The sequence below is a fragment of the Sminthopsis crassicaudata genome, chromosome 2 (assembly GCF_048593235.1).
Source record: "Sminthopsis crassicaudata isolate SCR6 chromosome 2, ASM4859323v1, whole genome shotgun sequence".
Taxonomy (NCBI): domain Eukaryota; kingdom Metazoa; phylum Chordata; class Mammalia; order Dasyuromorphia; family Dasyuridae; genus Sminthopsis; species Sminthopsis crassicaudata.
The window spans coordinates 619,316,952-619,336,948 of record NC_133618.1 but is presented as its reverse complement, the minus strand read 5'-3'; the positions used below and the strand labels follow the sequence as shown (position 1 = coordinate 619,336,948).

The 19,997-nt window shown below is 33.0% G+C and overlaps 1 protein-coding gene across 1 annotated transcript in view; it reads left to right on the top strand.

Annotated features, from left to right (window-relative positions):
* LOC141558676 (pro-neuregulin-3, membrane-bound isoform-like) overlaps positions 1–19,997 on the top strand; it is a 40,279-nt gene that overhangs the window by 11,495 nt on the left and 8,787 nt on the right. Inside the window, exons 3-4 of the mRNA XM_074296235.1 lie at positions 6,693–6,820; positions 11,305–11,475. Of these exons, the coding sequence (XP_074152336.1) occupies positions 6,693–6,820; positions 11,305–11,475 (299 nt within the window). The remainder of the gene's footprint in view (positions 1–6,692; positions 6,821–11,304; positions 11,476–19,997) is intronic.

Sequence of the window (19,997 nt, the reverse complement as noted above, 5' to 3'; positions counted from 1 at the left end):
CACAAGATACAAGGAGTAGGAAAAAATAAGAACTACCAAAAGACTTTTCTCAATCCTTATCCTTCCCATCCCAAGCCACAGCCTAACCATTCCTCTCCTCCAAATTCCCCATAGGGACAAATAGGACTTCCAAATAAGGAGAAACAAGCCAGTGCCTCCCAGTGAAACAAGGCTCCCTCCTTTTTGATCCAACTTACTTTCTGAGAGTAACCTTGACCTTTATACTTCCCCCCTATTCCCACAGTCCAAGCTTCCTTGGATAGGTGGGTGGGAGAATGATTCTGGATGTGGAGGAAGAAGCTGTGGTACCATGCTTTCTGCCAACTGATTACTCTCAGTAGTCCTGGATCCTTCTCATTTGCTTCTGCCTGGGCTCTTTGTACTGATGCTCTGGCACTACAATGAGTATTGGGCAAATGTCAAATGTTAAAACATTTTTTCTTTGGTCAAAACGCACGAAATACCAAATTTGACCAGTTTCAAAGCAGATGAATGATAAGTTTTTGAGGGCTGTGAATGACACTATAGTCTAGTTCTGTTATTAAGGTATATACCATAGTTAGAAACATAAATTCTCCCTTTAACAATTATCAGGAGCTACTTTTGTCTTACTTTGTTTTCCCCAAAGCTTCACGGTAAACCTGACAAACTGTTGGTGTTAAAATGTCTATTAACTAGTTAACTAATCATATGATCAGTGATATCAGCTTGGAAGAAACTTCTGAGACCATCTAATCTGAAAATCTCATTTTAAATATGAAGAAATGGTGACCAAGCTACTTCAAGATTGTGACAAGAATTAAGGAAAGTGGCCCTAAAGAGAAGATAGTCTTTCTAGCACTGGTATGCTCTCCTTCATTTTGTGGTACTGAAGGGTGACAGGGAATAGAGGAGAAACAGGGAGACTTATTCTATTTGTGCTCAGAGCAAGCCAACTATTTTAGGCAGGCCCAACAATAGAAGAAACCTTTACTTGTCTGCTCTAGAAGAGATGTAAAGGAAAAGAGCACATCTGTGTTCTGAATATTTTTATTTTGGGGGAAATCCAACAAGCATTGTGTCCTGAAGTCAGGTCTGCCTATTTGGAATTCTTTCCTGATCACAGTGTTTAACAAATGAATCTTCAATGTCAGGCATTCCCCTAAGTTCATTAAACATTTATAGGGAAGGGTTTCACTTTACAATTGTTTAACAAGATGTGGAACAGATAGTTTAGTGAAGCAACATGATATTCAGGAAGCAGCAATGATTACTGATAGTGTAAAAGTGGAAAGGCTGGATTCTAACCTAGAGAAACAGGAAATCTTGTCTTTTTATAGGAGATTCTGACCTTCACAAGCCAAGTGGGGAATAAATGAAATAAAACTTATATTTGGAGTAAGAGGAGGTTGAGTGGTATTTTTAAAAATCATAATTTTATGCCTTGAAATATGTAAACAATGGCTTAGTAAATTCTTAGAGATGCCACTTTTGTGGGGTAGTGAATTTTAAAAAAAAATGGATAAGTACTCAATAATAACAATAGCAATGGAAGATAATCAGTCAATTTGAATTTCCTAAGTGTTTACAATGTGCCAAAAAAGTTTTTATTACGTGACAGATATTTTGCCAGATACAAAGAATAAAAAGAAAAAAATGAAACATTCTCTACTCTCAATTACTTTATGAGATATCTATCATGAGGGGAAACATGTAGATATGTGAGTACAAATAGAAGAAATATAAAAGAAATATGAGACAGATAAATGAGAGAAATTAGGGAAAGATAACACTAGTAATTGGTAGGAGGATGAGGAAGGCTATATATAAAAAGTTTTCTTTGTGCTGTTTTAAAAGGAGTAAAAATTATAGACTTTGCAGTCATCAAAGAGTCCCTTATAGGCTTAAGCAATTAGTCAGAAAACAAAATGGGAGACAGAATATGAAATAGGCATGAAACAGAAAAGACCACTTTGGTTATATTATAGATTAAAAGTGAGAGAATAACGTATAATGTAGCTAGGAGGGTTGATGCAAGCCTGTCTATAAAGGGCTTTAATAGCCAAACAAAAGAGTTGGTTCTTTTTCTCTAGAGACAGTAAGTAATCCCTGGAGTTTATTGAATAATAGTGTGACATGGTCAGAATGCATGAAAGGAAAATTACTTAGACAATTGGGTGGTGGATGACTGGTAGTAGGAAGAGATCAATTAGAACTATTACCTTAGTTCAGGGGAGAGATAATTAGGCTTCAACCTAAGAGGGCCAATGATATGATTAATGAGAAAGGAACCTATGCAAGAGATGTTTTTGTGGAGGCAGGAAAATAAGGAACTGTCAAGTAATATGCCATGTGGCAAAGTAGATAGATATAAAGCAAGTTTGGGAATTAGTAGTCCCTGAGTTCAAGCCCTGCCTCAGACATATATTAACTTTAAGAACACAGGCAAGTTTCTTAATTTATCAGTGCTTCTGCAATTTTTTATATAGTTTTTATTTACCAGATATATGCATGGGTAATTTTACAGCATTGACAATTGCCAAAATTTTTGTTCTAATTTTACCCCTCCTTCCCTCCCACCCCAGATGTCAGGTTGACCAATACATATTAAATATGTGTTAAAGTTTAAGTTTGAATTTATTTGAATGTATTTGAATACAATATATGTATACATGTCTAAACAGTTGTTTTGCTGTACAAAAAGAATCGAACTTTGAAATAGTGTACAATTAGCCTGTGAAGGAAATAAAAAATGCAGGCGGATAAAAGTAGAGGGATTGGGAATTCGATGTAGTGGTTCATAGTCATCTCCCAGAGTTCTTTCCCTGGGTGTAGCTGGTTCAGTTCATTACTGCTCTATTGGAACTGCTTTGGTTCATCTCATTGTTGGAGAGGGCCACGTCCATCAGAATTAATCATCATACAGTATTGTTGTTGAAGTATATAATGATCTCCTGGTCCTGCTCCTTTCACTCAGCATCAGTTCATGTAAGTTTCTCCAGGTCTTTCTGAAATCATCCTGTTGGTCATTTCTTACAGAACAATAATATTCCATAATATTCATCAGACAATTTTCTTAAGGAACTGGAATTCCTTATCTGGAATTGAAGATAAGTTGTCCAATCACCATCCTGCATTGGAGAAGAGAATTCACATAGCAAGAGATCCATCTGCCAATAAAAGCACCAATCTTCACTTCAATTCTAATTTCACCGCTATTAATATTAGTACTACAATGTTAATAATGCATATAACACTTTGAATTTTACTAAGCGCTTTCCTTACTATAGCAAGCTGATAAAATAAATAGCTAAGGTATAATTACTACCTCTTTTACAAATGTGAATACTTTCTCAGAGAAACAAAGGACTTTTTGCCCAATGTCACAATTTTTTAAAATGTTGGAACAAAGATTTGAATCCCGAGTCTCCTGTCTCCAAATCCAGTGCTCTAAGTTGTAGCATATTTCTGAAATTTTTTAAATCCAAGTTCTTGCATGTATCTATAGCTCATTGGATCCCATAACTATCACTCTTTAATGGCAAAATGCTATACTCAGAGACTGTGCATTATTGTAAGCCTCAATGATATTACTTGCGAAATAAGATAAGATAAAAATCATAAAAACTGAGTCCTAACTTGGACTGAATAGCTTCCAGATGCTGCTTTTGGGAATCCAGTTGAAGTGACTCTTTCAAATGTTCTATACTCATTCAATCTGACCATTCTATTAGGAAACACGAATCAAATTTAAGGAACTGTTTGATAGAAACAGATTATTCTTTAATTACAGAGCAAAGGGAATGATGTTTAACGTGTTTTAAATTATTATTTTTTTCTTCAATTCTTATTTTTAATCTTTCTTTTTTTTTTTTTTTTTTTTTTTTTTTTTTTTTTTTTTTTGAGGGGGGAGGATTGTCAGGAGGCAAGAATTCTCTATTATCATCACTGCCAGCATTATTCTCCAACAAAACCATTCCATTTACTTTCTTCATTTTGGCTGTAAATGCCTAGCAGCACTGAAGGCTTCAGGGAGAAAGAGGGCAAGTCCTGCCACTTTGTTTCCAATGTGTCCCTGTTCCATTTGAATAGTCTATTGATTTTAGTGCACTCTATACAAAATGTTAGGATCAAGGAAGTTGACAGAGCGGTTTCCATGAACGCATGCTGAAGCTTGGAGCCGAAGACTGACATCTTAATTGCATTTGAGTCCATGCTTGCCTGGAGTTTTCCCAGATATGGAATCTCGAAGGCACTTAGCAGATCAGTGTTCACTACTGCAAATCAAGGGGCACATTTAGGATGGAAAATTATTTCTCCTTGTGACATAACTGCAAATAAATTATCTGTGTATCATGAAAACTTTTTTTTTGAAACATCTTTCCTTAGACTACACCATAGAAAGGCCAGGTAATATTATATACTGTTATAAAATAAACAGCACAGAGAGAATGTGAATTGTGTGTGTGTGTGTGTGTGTGTGTGTGTGTGTGTGTGTAGTAAAACCAAAAAAAAAAAAAAACCTTTCAGGAATGTCTGAATCACACTAGCACTGTAGATCACCTTGTGGGAAGAGAGGAAAGAGGGAAGGGAAGACAAAAGGAGGAGAGGATTCTTCATGAACATACTTATATGACATTAAATCTGATATTGGAGCTGAAAAGTGCTTAATTAGTCAATAAAAACAATAAATGTTGATCATGATCAATCCTAGAAAACAAATATAATTGTCATGAAAGACATTTATAATGTGATGTAAGGATTTCAAAGTTCTTTCACATACAACAACCTTGTGATATAAATGCTTTTATTAACTCCCCATATGTTAACAAACCAGCTTCTTTTTTTTCCCTGATTCTATGATTTTCTTGCTTAAGGGAACTCTGGGTAAAGAAACTAACAGTGCAAATCTGCAACATTTCTAAGACTTAGAATTTTTTTTGATTTTTTTAAATTTTATTTTTTATTATAGCTTTTTTATATACACAACATATGCATGGGTAATTTTTCATCATTGACCCTTGCAAAACCTTCTATTTTAATCCTTCCCCTCCTTCCCCATACGCCTTCCCCAGATGGCAAGCCAATTCCATACATGTTAAATATGTTAAAGCATATATATATGTAACTTAGAAATTAACCTAGGATATCAAAAGATTTGGTGACTTGTTCATTGTGACTTAACCAGTATATTGCAGACTCAGTACTTGGTCTACCTGACTCAGATCCTGGCCTTGTATCTACTACATTGTACCATTTATCATACCCATTTTACAGATGAAGAAACTGAGGCTTTAAGAAGTTTAGAGATTTGCCCATAGCCACTGTTGTGGTTTTTATCACAGACAGGATTTGAATCTAGTCTTTCTGTCTCCATGTTGTCCGTGTCTTGATTCCTAATAAAAAAATATCTAAAAGATTTTATCCTTTTAAACTGAAAAATACACATAATTAATATTGCAGAATTCTAGATGCAAACAAAAAAAATACTTCTGATGCAGACTATATTCTTTACTCTTTACTTCCATGCCTTTTTCATATAACAAAGAGGTATTTAGGATGCTGAGTTACAAACCCATATTTTAAGATGATCACACAGTTATCTATGTTGTCTCTATGGTTCTTAAGCAAAGATATAATACATGAAGATACATTTCTGAATTTTCCAGTTTTCACCTGGAAGTTGGGTGTTCAAGTCCTTTTTAAAAATATATATATATTTATTTGGAATAATCAATACAATGGGTGGACACCATAAGCTGAATTCTCAGTTGAGCCCCTCTTAGGACCATTTAGATGGTAATGGTATGTTCTGGGGATGGGAATGGGATTCTAACTTAACTGACACATTTTGTATTTGAGTAGCATCTTTGTTTCTTTTGTATCGACTGTCTTTTCAAAATATGGTCAGTGCTGCCACTTGGTGGTTGATTGAGGAGGTTCCAGAGGAATCATATATAGGTCAAATTTACATAATCCTGGCTTTGCTTCCTGACTAGTTCATCAAATCTTTCACTGGTCTGTTTTCTTTGCTGCTCTGTGTGCCTGATAAAGGTTGAGGCTAATTTGACCCATTGAAGTTTTACTTTCATAATTTTTTGTGCTGTCTCCGATATCCATTAACACCAGCTGAAATGGTTGCATATATGTGTATATGTGTTTATACAGAAATAGAGAGATACACACACAGCCCAAGAGAGATATAAGACAGGCAGACAAACACAGAAAAAGAGGGAGATGAGTAGAGGAGGGGATTTCATTGGAATAGGAAACTAATCTCTTAATTGGTAAAATGAAAGGGGAAGGACCAACTTCAAGATGTGGGTTCTTATGATCCTAAGATTCTTCTTGAATCTCTCTTTGAACAGAAGAGAGCTATATCGTGGAAGTGATTAATGTGGATATCATAGAACTGACATTCCTGACAGAAAACATTTCCACAATAATTCATAAGCTGGGATTTAGAGGGGAAAAGACCTCCAAATGAACTAAAGAAACACTGTTTCTTCCATAGATTTTCAGGAAAATCTGAAATATGCAGTATATAAACAAATGAATGACATTTCTCAATCACTATAATCCTATTCATACATTTTCAGTATAGGTGGAAATGTTGAGAATCTCCCTGTCTCAATTACTATTTTTGAAGCATTTTTTTTCCTTTTTTTATCTTTCTCATCTGGTGATTTTTAAAAAAATGAATCATCCTACAGTATTCAAAGACGGAAAGGCATCCAGGAAGAACATTGGAGAAAATGATGGAATCCAGTTTTACTGGCAATCAACCTTTTCCAGAAGTTCATTCTCCTGACAGAGGAAGCCAGTCCTTCAAACACCACAGGTAAACAGGATTGAAAGCAAAATAGGGATCAGTAACTCTCAGAGGTTCAAGTGATCAAGCAGAGATTTACTTACTTTAATAACACATATATATCCGCTAATAATTGCATTGGTGGTGAAGAATCTATAGTCTGTGTTCCAATCTATTTATTAAGTCCAAACCTCTCCCAGTGGGTAGACCAAGAAAGTTCATAATGCTGTTCATAGATGATACCTTCTTGTATGGAAAGCCTGAAGGAAGCATTAACAAAACCCATCAAAGTTATAGACACAGCCCTGTGAATAAAACAATTGTATTCTGAAAAACTATTAAGACGCATAACTTTCCCCCCTCCTTTTCCTGTTTTATCTCAGTTTGTGAAGTTAATGACTCATTCCCCCTTAGGCAAATGGCATCATAAATGTTCAATATTCTAGCAGAGTCACTTTAAACAAACAGATCTTGAAATGGGACAGGAACATGATAATCTTCCCTCCTGTGCTCACCAGGGACAGTGCTATTTAAGGTAACAAGCCAAATGAAGTTGTAAAAGCTGATTGGATAACATACATCTATTTTCTGCAAAAAACTTTCCAACTTAGTATTTTCTGAGATGGCAAATTTCAGTTTCAAAGGACTTTAGAGATAATCTAGTTGAATATCCTCATTGTAGAGATTAAAAATATGACATGAATAGTTATAAATGGCTTAACTAAATACAGGCACATGGATAAAATTCAAATCCACATCTATTGCATTTAAATAGATCCTCAAGGTTTGCATTCTTCTAATTTGGTTGGCATGGCAATAGTATTTTTTTAAAGAGCTGTGAATTATCATCTGTGATGTCTCTTGAACTATATGATAATGTTCACAATGTACAGCTATCAAAAAAAGGCAGAATTATGAATAAAAATTACAAACCATTTTTATTAATGTTTCTATAAAACAATATTCCATGGATCCATGTACTATTAATATGACTCAAGCTAGGTTATTCATTCTGGGATTCAAGTTCCTTATCAATAAAAAAGTGACTTATTTATTATACTTAAATCATTATTCTGAGGCTTGACATTGGGGAAAAAAACAATAGTACATGAAACAACAGAGGGGAACAATATTAGTTAAGGAATCAGACCTGAGTAGGATTCCCAGTTCAACTACTTCCTATCTGTGAAGCACTGAATGAGACAATTTCTCTGAACCTTTGTTTCTTTATATATGAAATAAGGAGTTGGGGATAAATATGTTTTATTTTCCTTTTGTTCTAAATTAATGATTCTATGATTTTGGTTTTTTCTTGTAATATCTTTTGATTATGAGTTTAAAAGGTACAAGAAACTTGAATATAATCTTTTGCTTTAAGGCAATTTGGTGTTAAGTGACTTGGCCAGAATCACCCAACTAGTAAATGTTTAGTGTAATTCAAAGTCAGCTGGTGCTCTATCCATTGTGCCATATAGCTGTCCCTAATTTGCATGTGATCATTTAAATCAATACATTATAATTTAGAATATTCAATTTACCTTTTATCAAAATAATATTATTTGCTTTACATAAATAGGGGAAATGTAGGAGGATTTTATAGGGATTCTTTATTCCTTAGAAGAAATTTAAAAAAAAAAAACAACTAAACATAGTCTTTTAGAAGCAAAATATTTTATATAAAGCAGTTTCCCCAAGATATTAAAAGGAGGGAAGTTTAGTATGTTATTAAAGCAATTCAAATAAAATTTCATTGATTATATTTCTTTAGTATTATAAAATAAAATTGTAAATATGAAAATTAAGATTATTTCAAACAATGGATATTTTTTCTTTCTTAAAAGTGAATGAACTTGCAGAACAATTTTATTTCTGTTCATGGCAAATGTTCTGGCTCTTGTCTCTTGCTTAAATGACTTTTCCTAAGTATACTTAAAATAAATTATACAAAAAAGTCTTTAAGAGAAGCTTTAGTTTTGGACTATTCCTAGAGTGCATTAATTTGGCTGTCTGTCATATATATTTTTTTCTTTTGATGAATAGACAAGGTTTGATGGATAAAGAAGTTCTTTTGTAATTTCACAATTTATAGTTTAATAGATCAGCCTATTGTTTTGTAAGACATGCTGTAGACTTCCATATTTCCATGATTGATCACCCAATTGCTGATTTATATATCCTGCAAACTGCTCCATAACTTACCGAGTGCCGCTGGTTTACACAAGTACTATTTGGTAGGTTGATTGGTGGAAGAAAAAGATCTTATTCATTTTCAGTTGTGTCACTAGTTCATTCTTTATGACTAGTGGTGTGATAGGTTTAAGCCACAAATAATTTCTGATTATATGTCTCAAATGTGACTCATTAAGTAATTTCTGAATTGCAGCTAACAGTCAGTCACAGAAATATCTTTTGAAGAAGTTCATTAAAATTGAGTGTTTCTTTTATTTGGAAACATTGAAAGAAATATTACCTCATAAAATAATAATAACAATAACAATAATGGCACAATAATAATACCATAATAATCGTATTTTTCTTTATGTGTTTTTTATCCAATGGAATCTGTCCATTGATTTTGTGAATATCATCAAATAACCACTTGCAATTAAATGATAATAATGATAACTATTTTATATGATACATTAAAATATAATATTTCTAAAGCACTTAGCCCAATGAATGATGCATAGTATATAGTTAAAAGAAATGATTTGTTTGAAGTCAAACAGGCAATAACTGGCAGAGCAATTTCCTATAAATGAATGTAAATTCAGCACTCATGGAAAGAGTGCATCATGCTGCCTCCCATTGTCTATAAAAGCTCTCTTTGAATGTGGAAATGTGTTTTTGATTTTGGTTTTTTTGTTTGTTTTTTTAAATCTTCCTTCATGGAGCAATGTAGATATTCTCTGAGTTAAGTGAAGATTTGGCACAAATATGTCAAATTCATACTATTGCCTAAGATTTTAAGTCCACCTAGAGTCATTTTGACTGGATTTCCTAAAATCTAATGATGAATACCATCACTACTACAATAGATTAGTTGAAGAGGGCAATTTGATCAGTCTAATGTAAAACAAAGGATACTGGAATGGAAGTCAAAATACCTGTACTTAAATTTCCTTACTTATATTTGCTGTATAATACAGCTTCAACTAGTGATTTTTTTCCCTTTCTGAGCTCCAACTTTCCATTTCTGTAACAATGATGATTTGGATTAGTTGATCTTTAATGTTCCTTCTAATTCTGAGAGTCTTTTCCCCTTTTCATTTTATAAATTTAATGGAAAAAGGGAAAAATCAGTTAAACTATTTGATTGAAGAGATGGCTCACCCCAGGAGCCTAAGGTAGACAAGGCTTACAATGAAACCCATTCGAGTCTCTTGTGCCTTAGCAATACTGTCAAAACATATGTATGTGTCAAAATTATTGTAGAGTATATACTGAGTTGTATCTGGGAGCAGACTTAAAGAAAAACCAATGTGAATTCCACAATAGCTGAAAATTTAGGGCAATGAGGTGGGAATTGTGTACTAAGAAGAAATTGTCAATTTCAACAAGGTTTCTTTATATAATAGCTGAAACAAGTGCACACAGGGCTCTCTGTTTTACTTGTTAGTTTTTAGTAATGGGACTTCTTTATTTCTTCCTGAACAAACTGTCTCAGAAAGCAAGATGATATGAATTTAGAGGGGTGGACCTTGGTCTTTTGTAAAACAAAACAAAACTACCACCACCACCACCACAAAAACAACAAAAAATCTGCTCCAATTTTCAGCAGGGTTTATTTATTTTGTATTATTTGTGTTTTAAACCAATGCAAGAAACCATGAGAAGACTCTGCCTCTCCATTTTTCTAAGTATAAACCAGAATAAGTATTACCTCCCTTCTAATATCACATGCTTCCCATCTGTCCTGCTGCTGAACCATTAATACAGTTTATCTTTTCTAATTTTCTTCCAGCTAAACATTCCTATGTATGTTCACATTCCCAATTATATTATGGACATTTTGAGAGCAGAGAGTCTCTTTTTTCTAGAACATAGTAACATTTTACATATATATATATATATATATATATATATATATATATATAACATACTAGACTTATTATAAGCATCATCAACATTTTCTTCATCATCAAATGCTAATGTTCACATAGCATTTTCACATATACCAAAAAAAAATAATCTATTACTCCCATTTTATAACAGAAGAAACTGAGTCTGAATAACCCAAGGTTCACATACCAAATACATGTCTGAGACAAGATTTAAACCCAAATCTTCCTGAGCACACAGTTATCCACTAAGCCACACTGCCTTCATCTATACATTGACTGATTATACCTATAAATTTCTGTGAGAGGCAAATAGATGTATAATTTACAACCTGAGGAACCAGATGTAGTCACTGTTGTACTTCCTATTAGGGTCTTTCCCCATGGAGCCAGTTTTGTTTGCTTTCCGCTTTTATTCTACAAACTTCTTCTCTCCTTTATTTTATTGTTTAGGAGTCTTTCTTCATGTTGTAGCCCAGGGCAACGGACTGGGATGCTACATAGGAATGCTTTTCGTAGGACACCACCTTCTCCTCGAAATCGACTCAATGGGATTGCAGGACCAGCATATCAACAACTGGAAGAGGCAAGAATTACAGATCAAGACACAATTCCTTGCCAAGGGTAAGTAACCCTTCAAAAGCAAGATAATAATAACATATTTTAGCAAAATGCTTTAAAATTTACAGGGTCTTTATTCAGAATAAAGCTATGTAGAACAAAGAGTAACATTTTAATCTCCATTTTCCAAGTAAAGACCAATGTGATTTAGTGGTTTAGCCATTGAAATTTAATTAGCAAGTAGAGGAGAATAACAAAATGATTGAATCATAGAAAATCAAAAAGGAAAGGAATTCCTGGGGTTATTGAGTCTAACCTATCCTGAATCCCATCTACATTCTCCCTGGCATGTCATGTGTGTAGTCATTTTCCATTTTTGTCATAGTTGTAAAATTTTGGTAGAAGGTATGATTACATTATTGTTTTAATTTGTGTTTCTCTAATTGTTGATAAATTGAAGCATTTCTTTTTAACAACTTGAATTTCTTCTTTTGAACACTGCCTATTCATACCCTTTGGCCATTTGTTTACTTTGAAACATCCTATTATTAAAAATTTAAATAAGTTTCTTATATAGCTTAAAGAAAAGATTTATCAAAGAAACTTTCTTTAAATATAAACATTTAAATATAAACATAAATATTCACCTTATTGTTACCCTTCCAGTTTTAATAACATAGGCTTTTTACACAAATACATTTTTAATATGCAATAAGAGTTGTCCATTTTATCTTCTGTGATTCTTTTTATCTTTTCTTTGATCATGGACTTTTCCTATATTCATGGTTGTGAAAAGCATTTTCTTCCTTTTCCCTTCCGATTTATTTGTAAAATGACCCTTTAGACCTAACTCATTTATCTATTTTGAATTTTTTTTGTATATAATGCATGATGTTTGTCGATTCCTAAGATCTGCCACACTACTTTCTAGGTTTTCCAGTGATTTTTTATGTTAATAAGCATTTTAAAGTGTCATCTATGTATCAGGCAGTATTCTAATAGCTCATAACAGACTAAAACAACACAATCCTTACCCTCAAAAATGATACTCTTTTAGAATCTTACTTTAAACACTCTTACATTTTTTCCTACCTTATTTTTCATTTCATTGCTATTTTGGTTTAGAAATGTATCACTTCACATGTTAGGATTTCTTTTTTTTTTTTTTTCCAATTTTCTGTTTTCCATTCTGTCCTCTATACACTTGTCAAAATAAAATCCCTAAAGGTCTGCCCATAGCACACACGGGCCTTAGAATCTTTTAGAGATTCACAATAAAATATGAATTCCTCAGCTTGGAATAAAAAATTCTGTATAGTTTAACTCTGCAGTCTAACTTATTTCCCATTTTCTCAACACAGACACTGTTGGTTCTAGCCTAATCGCTGTGCTTACCTTTATGTCCTTCCAAAATCTGTTGTCCATACTTGGGATACATTTATTTTCTCACCTCTGACTCAAAAACTTTAGCTTTCTTAAAGGTTAAGTTATATCTCACCTTCTACAGAAAACATCTTCCATGTCTTTTAGTGGTTAGTAAACAAACAAACAAGCAAGCAAAAAAATGAATGAATGAACAAAGGAACAAACCAATGAATGAATAAACAAGCAAACAAATATTTAAATATTATCTTCCCCCCACTCACTTCCCCTGAGTAAAATGTAAATTAGTTACTACAGGGAACTATTTTTATTTTTTTTTCTGTACATTCTTTTTGCTTTATACACAGTGTTTAATAAATTTTCATTGAATGAACACTTAAGTGGATGGCTAGAGTAGAGTCAAACTATCACTGCCCTGACAAAAAACAGATCAATCAATGTTGAACTCTATTAATAACAGAGCTCTAGTCAATCCAATTTTCTGACTCATCTGATCTATACATAACATGATATATCATTTTTTTCTCTTCTTTTCTAACTGAATTTGCTTCACTGCTGCTGCCAACCTAGCAGCCAGAGTAAAGAGAGAGACAGAGAGGTAGCAATAAGTTGTTCATCTTGTCATTTTGTGAGGGACAGGGTTTTTTTAGGTTTTTCTCTAGGTATGAATTTGTGCATAACTCAGGCTTTTCTGGCAAAAAATAAGAACAATAACTCTCAGGAAGATTAAAAAAAGAGAAGATAAATGGCAAACATCTCCTGTTTTATAGTTTGTAAGCCATTCCAAGTGGATTTGAGCAACGCATTTGGTAAGATCTGGACTGACAGCTGCAAATATAACAAAACAGAGGAATCATTTGAAACGCATGATGAAAGTTAGGAAATGCTTTTTTTTTTTTTTTCTTTTTTCTTTTTTTTTTTCCTTATCTCTGAGAATGTTAGTCATTATGCCCTTAACTACCAATAATTGATGTTGCTGTTGATAATTTTGCTTATCAATCACAAATAATGATTTTAAATAAAAATGGACTTTCTCATCAAGATCTAGGTGGAAGCTCATCCACAGACATCATATTTTAAATGACTGAGGTTAGAATCAAAGATATATATATATATATATATTATATATATATATATATATGTTAAGCAAATAAATAAATGCAGAATCATGTTATATGATTAATGGTCAAGTTTACATAGACCTCTCCATTCCCTGGAGAGAGCCATCTCTTCTATTTACCTAAGTTTCTTGCAATGCTTACACACATTTGAGTCTCAGCTCAAAGATCAGTTCCTATATAAGTCATTGTTCTTCTATAACCCTAAAAATAACCTTTTATGTATTTATCCTTTGGATTAACTTGTATGTATACATGTTATAAAACTCTGTCAGATTCTTTGATTTTTGAAGGCAGGAATTATTTTGTTTTTCTCTTTAAGTAACTGGCAACTAGCAGAAGGGACCCAGAAAGGTTTTCAATAAATGTCTATTGCCTAAAACTGAAGTGAAAATAATGGATGTGACTTGCATGTTTGATTTTGAGTTTGGATGCCTATGAAGACCAATGACAACCAAGTATGATGTGAAGATGGTCTTCGAAGTTGACAGTTTAAAGCGGTAAAGTGGGTAAAGAGCCAGGCTTTGAGTCAGAAAGATCCAAGTTCAAATCTGGCCACTGAAATTTATTGGTTGTATGACACTATTAAAGTCATTTAACCATATCTTTCCTTGACTATAAAATTAAGATAATAATATATCTTTCCCTTCAAGGTTGTTCTGAGGGTTAAATGAGATGATATTTGTTTAAAAAAAAAGAGAGAGCCAGGATGGCAGGGTATAGGCAGGTCTTTGTTGAAAATCTTCCTCACCTCCATTAGAATCAATAACAAATCAAGCCTCTCAATGGGTTTTGGTGACAAAAGAGACAAATATTTGGAGTGTCATAAATTCCAGCAAAAGATATTTTAGAAAAAATTCAGGAATGGTCTGTCTCAATCAGGCAGGGGAGGAAGTAGCCCATTCATTTCATTCAGGGAGACCCAGGGCAAAGAAACCAGGGGACTGCAGTGGTGTATACTCTTCCCTGGTTCAAAAACTAGTAGAACAGCTGACACTGAGCCACTGAACCCCAGAAAAACAAGTAGGACTGGGCCATCTTCATTGAGCAAAGGAAGAAAGGCAGCAGCACTGGCCCCAGGGTAGTGTGAAGCAGCTGTGGCTTGTAGAAGAAGCTTGGGACAGTCTCCTCTTTGCCCTAAGAGCAGACCTCAACTTTTAAAGATGAGCAAAAAAGTAAAAAAAGTGCTCTGAGCATAGATAGTGATTTTGGAGACAGGAAAGAGCAGATCTCAAACCCTAATTTAAATAAAGGCAAACCATCTCTAGGTTAAGTCTCAGAGGATGATATGAGTTTCTCTATAACTCAAAAGGCTTTCTTGGAAGAATTCAAAAAGATCTTAAAAAATAATTGGAAGAAAAATGGGAAAGTGAATGAGAACTTTGGAAATGAAAATACAGAAATTGTCTGAAGAAAATCACTCCTTGAAAAATAGAATTGGTGAAATGGAAACAGAACAACTCCCTAAAAATTAGAACAAAAAATGCGATGAACAAAATAACTCATTTAGAAGTTCAATTGGCTAAATGCAAAAGAAGCTAAAACCTAATTGAATAAAATAATTCATTAAAAATTAGAATTAAACAAATGGAAGTGAATGACTCAATGATACATCAAAAATCACTCAACCCAAACAAAGAGAAATTAAAAAAATGGAAAAATGGAAAATACCTCATTACAAAAACAGCTGGCATTAAAAATAGATCCAGGATAAGCAATCTAAGAATTACTAGATTAACTTAAAAATGCAATGAAAAAATGAACCTAGAAAACATCTTCCAAGAAATCATCAAGAAAAACTGCCTTGATGTCCTAAAACCAGAGGGTAAAATAACCATTGACAGAATCTATCTCCTGAAAAAGACCCCAAATTAAAACTCCAAGGAATATCATAGCTAAATTTCAGAATTATTGGATTAAGCAGAAAATACTGCAAGTAGCTAGGAAAAAAAAAAACAAAACAATTCAGACATCAAGGAGCCACAATTAGATTACCCAGGATCAAGGATGCTCCATTTTAAAGGATTAAAAGGCTTGGAATATGATATTCTTGAAGGCAAAGAAGTTTGGACTGCAGCCAATAAGCAACTATTCAGCACAATTAAGCATTAACTCTTCAAGGGAAAAGATGGATCTTCAATGAAATAGAGAATTTCATTTATTTTTTTATGAAAAGACAATAGCTGAACAGACAATTTGATCTTCAATTACAGAATTCAAAAGAAGCATAAAAAAGTTAAAAGGGAAGAAAAATTATGATTGTTTTAAAGATTAAAATGTTTACATCCCTTTAAAGGAAGATAATGTATTTAACTTTCAGAGAATTATATCTTTATTTGGGGTATACTTAAGGTATGTAGGTATAATTTGACTTTATTGTGATGCTATAAAAAAGAAACTGAGGTGGCAAAGTAACTGTATTTGAAGAAGAGTAAAAGGGAGCTAAAATGAGATAAATTATATCACTTGAAGAGACAAAAAGAACTATTACAATTGAGTGAAAGAAGGAAGGGAGATGAGCATAGTGTGAATTCTAATCTCGTCAGATTAGGCTCAAAGAGAGAATATCAAAGATATTTCATTTGATGGAGAAACTTGTCTCATCTTAGAGGGAAGTAGGAGGGGGAAGGGAAAAGAAAAGGAGGAAAACTAATAAAAGAGAGACCAGAAGTAGAAGGGGGAAAAGATATGAAGTGGGAAAGGGGCGGTACAAGGAGAGGGCAGATTGAGGGAGATGGTGGTCAGAAGTAAAACACTGGGAAGGAAGGAAAGGGAAAAAAGAAAGGGAAAAAAATTAACATGAAGGAAATAAGGTGATGGAAAATAAGAGTTAGTAATTTTAATTATGAATGTGAATGGGATAAACTCACCCTAAAATGGAAGGCAGAGACTGTATTAAAAGACAGAATCATACAATATATTATTTACAAAAAAACACATTTAAAGAAGAGTGATACATATAAAATAAAGGAAAGAGGTTGGAAAGGAATTTATGTTTCAGCTGAAGTAAAAAAATAAAAAAAATGGGAGTACTAATACAAATCTCAGATCAAACAAAAGCAACAACAGATCAAATTAAAAGAGATAAGAAAGGAAACTATATCTTGCTGAAAGATGCCATGGATAATGAAGTAAAATCAATACTAAGCATATATCCACGAGGTGTTATAGCATCCAATTCCTAGAGAAGTTAAGAGAGCTGCAAGAAGAAATAGTAAAACTATATAAGTGGGACATCTCAATCTTGGTCCATCAGAACTATATCAATCAAACAAAAAAATAATTAAGAAAGAAGCTAAGCAGGTAAATAGAATTTTAGAAAAGTTAGGTATGATAGACCTTTAAAGAAAATTGAATGGGCACAGAAAGGATTTTTTTTTCTTTTTTCTTAGTGTTACATGGAATTGCACAAAAATTAATCAATTATTAGGTCATAAAAATGTCAAAATCAAATGCAGAAAGGAGAAATAGTAAATGCAACTTTTTCAGGTCATGATGCAATGAAAATCATATGTAATCACAAGCCAGAGAAAAATAGACCAAAAATTAATTAGAAGTAAAACAATCTAATCCTAAAAAATGAGTGATTAAAACAATAAATCATAGAAACATTGGATAATTTCATTCAAAAGAATGACAATAATAAAACAACATGCCAAAATTTAAGGATTATAGCCAAAACAGTTTTTAAGAAAAATTTTATATCTCTAGATACTTATTTGAATAAAATAGACAGGGAAGATCAATGAATTGGGCATGCAACTAAAGACATTAGAAAAATAAACATATTTAAAAACCTCAATTCCATTGATGTAACCAAATTTGAAATTCTAAAAATAAAAGGGAAGATTTTTTTTAATTCAATTATTGAATTCATAAATTATTGAATTAATAAACAAAGCAAGACTTAGTTTTATGAAAAAATAAAACAGATATCAACAATGAAAAAGGTGAACATCCCACCAATGAAAAGGAAATTAGAACACTAATTAGGAGTTATTTTGTCCAATTGTATGCAAACAAATCTGATAATCTAAGTGAAATGGAAGAATACTTACAACAAATATAGATTTCCAGGGTTAATAGAGGAGGAAATAAATTAATTAAATAGTCTTATTTTAGAAAAAGAAATTGAACATGTTATTAATCAACTCCCTAAGAAAAAAAATCTCCAGGGCCAAATGGATTTACATGTGAATTCTACCAAATATTAAAAGAATAATTAATTCTAATACTTTGCATACTATTTAGAAAAATAGGGAAAGGAGTACTTCCAAATCCTTCTATGACATAGATTTGGTGTTGATATCTAAACTATGTAGGATCAAAATAAAGAAAGAAAATTATAAACCAATTTCCCTAATGAATATTGATGCAAAAATCTTAAGTAAAATTGTAACAAAGCAAGTTATCATCAGAATAATATACCATGATCAAGTAGGATTTATACCAGGAATACAGGGCTGGCTCAATATTAGGAAAATTATTAGCATGATTAATTGTATCAATAATCAAACTAACAGAAACCATATAATTATCTCAATAGATGCAGAAAAAGAATTTGACAGAATCCAGCTCCCATTCCTATTGAAGACACTAGGGAGAACAGAAATAAATGGAGGTTTTCTTTAAAATGATCAGTATCTAATGACCTAGAAAAAATAACAACAAAATTCATATGGAAGAATAAAAGGTCAAGAATTGCAAGGGAACTAATGAAAAAAAACTCAGAGGAAGGTGGTCTAAGTGTACCAGATCTAAAGCTATATTATATAGCAGCAGTCACCAAAACCATTTGGTATTGGCTACGAAATAGACCTAGATCAGTGGAACAGATTAATACAAAGGACAAAAAAGGGTACATCTATAGCAATCTAATCTTTGACAAACCCAAAGATTCCAACATTAGGGATAAAAATTCATTATTCGGAAAAAACTGTTGGGAAAACTGGAAATTAGTATGGCAGAAATTAGATATGGATCCACACTTAACACCATATACCAAGATAAGATCAAAATGGGTCCATGATTTAGGCATAAAGAGGGAGATAATAAATAGATTAGAGGAACAGAGGATAATCTACCTCTCAGACTTGTGGAGGAGGAAGGAATTTATGACCAGAGGAGAACTAGAGATCATTATTGATCACAAAATAGAAGATTTTGATTACATCAAACTAAAAAGTTTCTGTACAAATAATACTAATGCAAACAAGATTAGAAGGGAAGTAACAAATTGGGAAAATATTTTTAAAAACAAAGGTTCTGACAAAGGTCTCATTTCCAAAATATATAGAGAACTGACCATAATTTATAAGAAACCGAACCATTCTCCAATTGATAAATGGTCAAAGGATATGAACAGACAATTCTCAGAGGAAGAAATTGAAACTATATCCACTCACATGAAAGAGTGTTCCAAATCACTACTGATCAGAGAAATGCAAATTAAGACCACTCTGAGATACCACTACACACCTGTCAGATTGGCTAAGATGACAGGAACAAATAATGACAAATGTTGGAGGGGATGTGGGGAAATTGGGACACTAATACATTGCTGGTGGAGTTGTGAAAGAATCCAGCCATTCTGGAGAGCAATCTGGAATTATGCCCAAAAAGTTATCAAACTGTGCATACCCTTTGACCCAGCAGCGCTACTACTGGGATTATATCCCAAAGAAATACTAAAGAGCGGAAAGAGACATATATGTGCCAAAATGTTTGTGGCAGCTCTTTTTGTTGTAGCTAGAAACTGGAAGATGAATGGATGTCCATCAGTTGGAGAATGGTTGGGTAAATTGTGGTATATGAAGGTTATGGAATATTATTGCTCGGCAAGAAATGACCAGCAGGAGGAATATAGAGAGACTTGGAGAGACTTAAATCAACTGATGCTGAGTGAAATGAGCAGAACCAGAAGATCACTGTACACTTCAACAACAATACTGTATGAGGATGTATTCTGATGGAAATGGAAATCTTCAACATAAAAGAAGATCTAACTCACTTCCAGTTGATCAATGATGAACAGGGGTAGCTGCACCCAGAGAAGAAACACTGGGAGGGGAATGAAAATTGTTA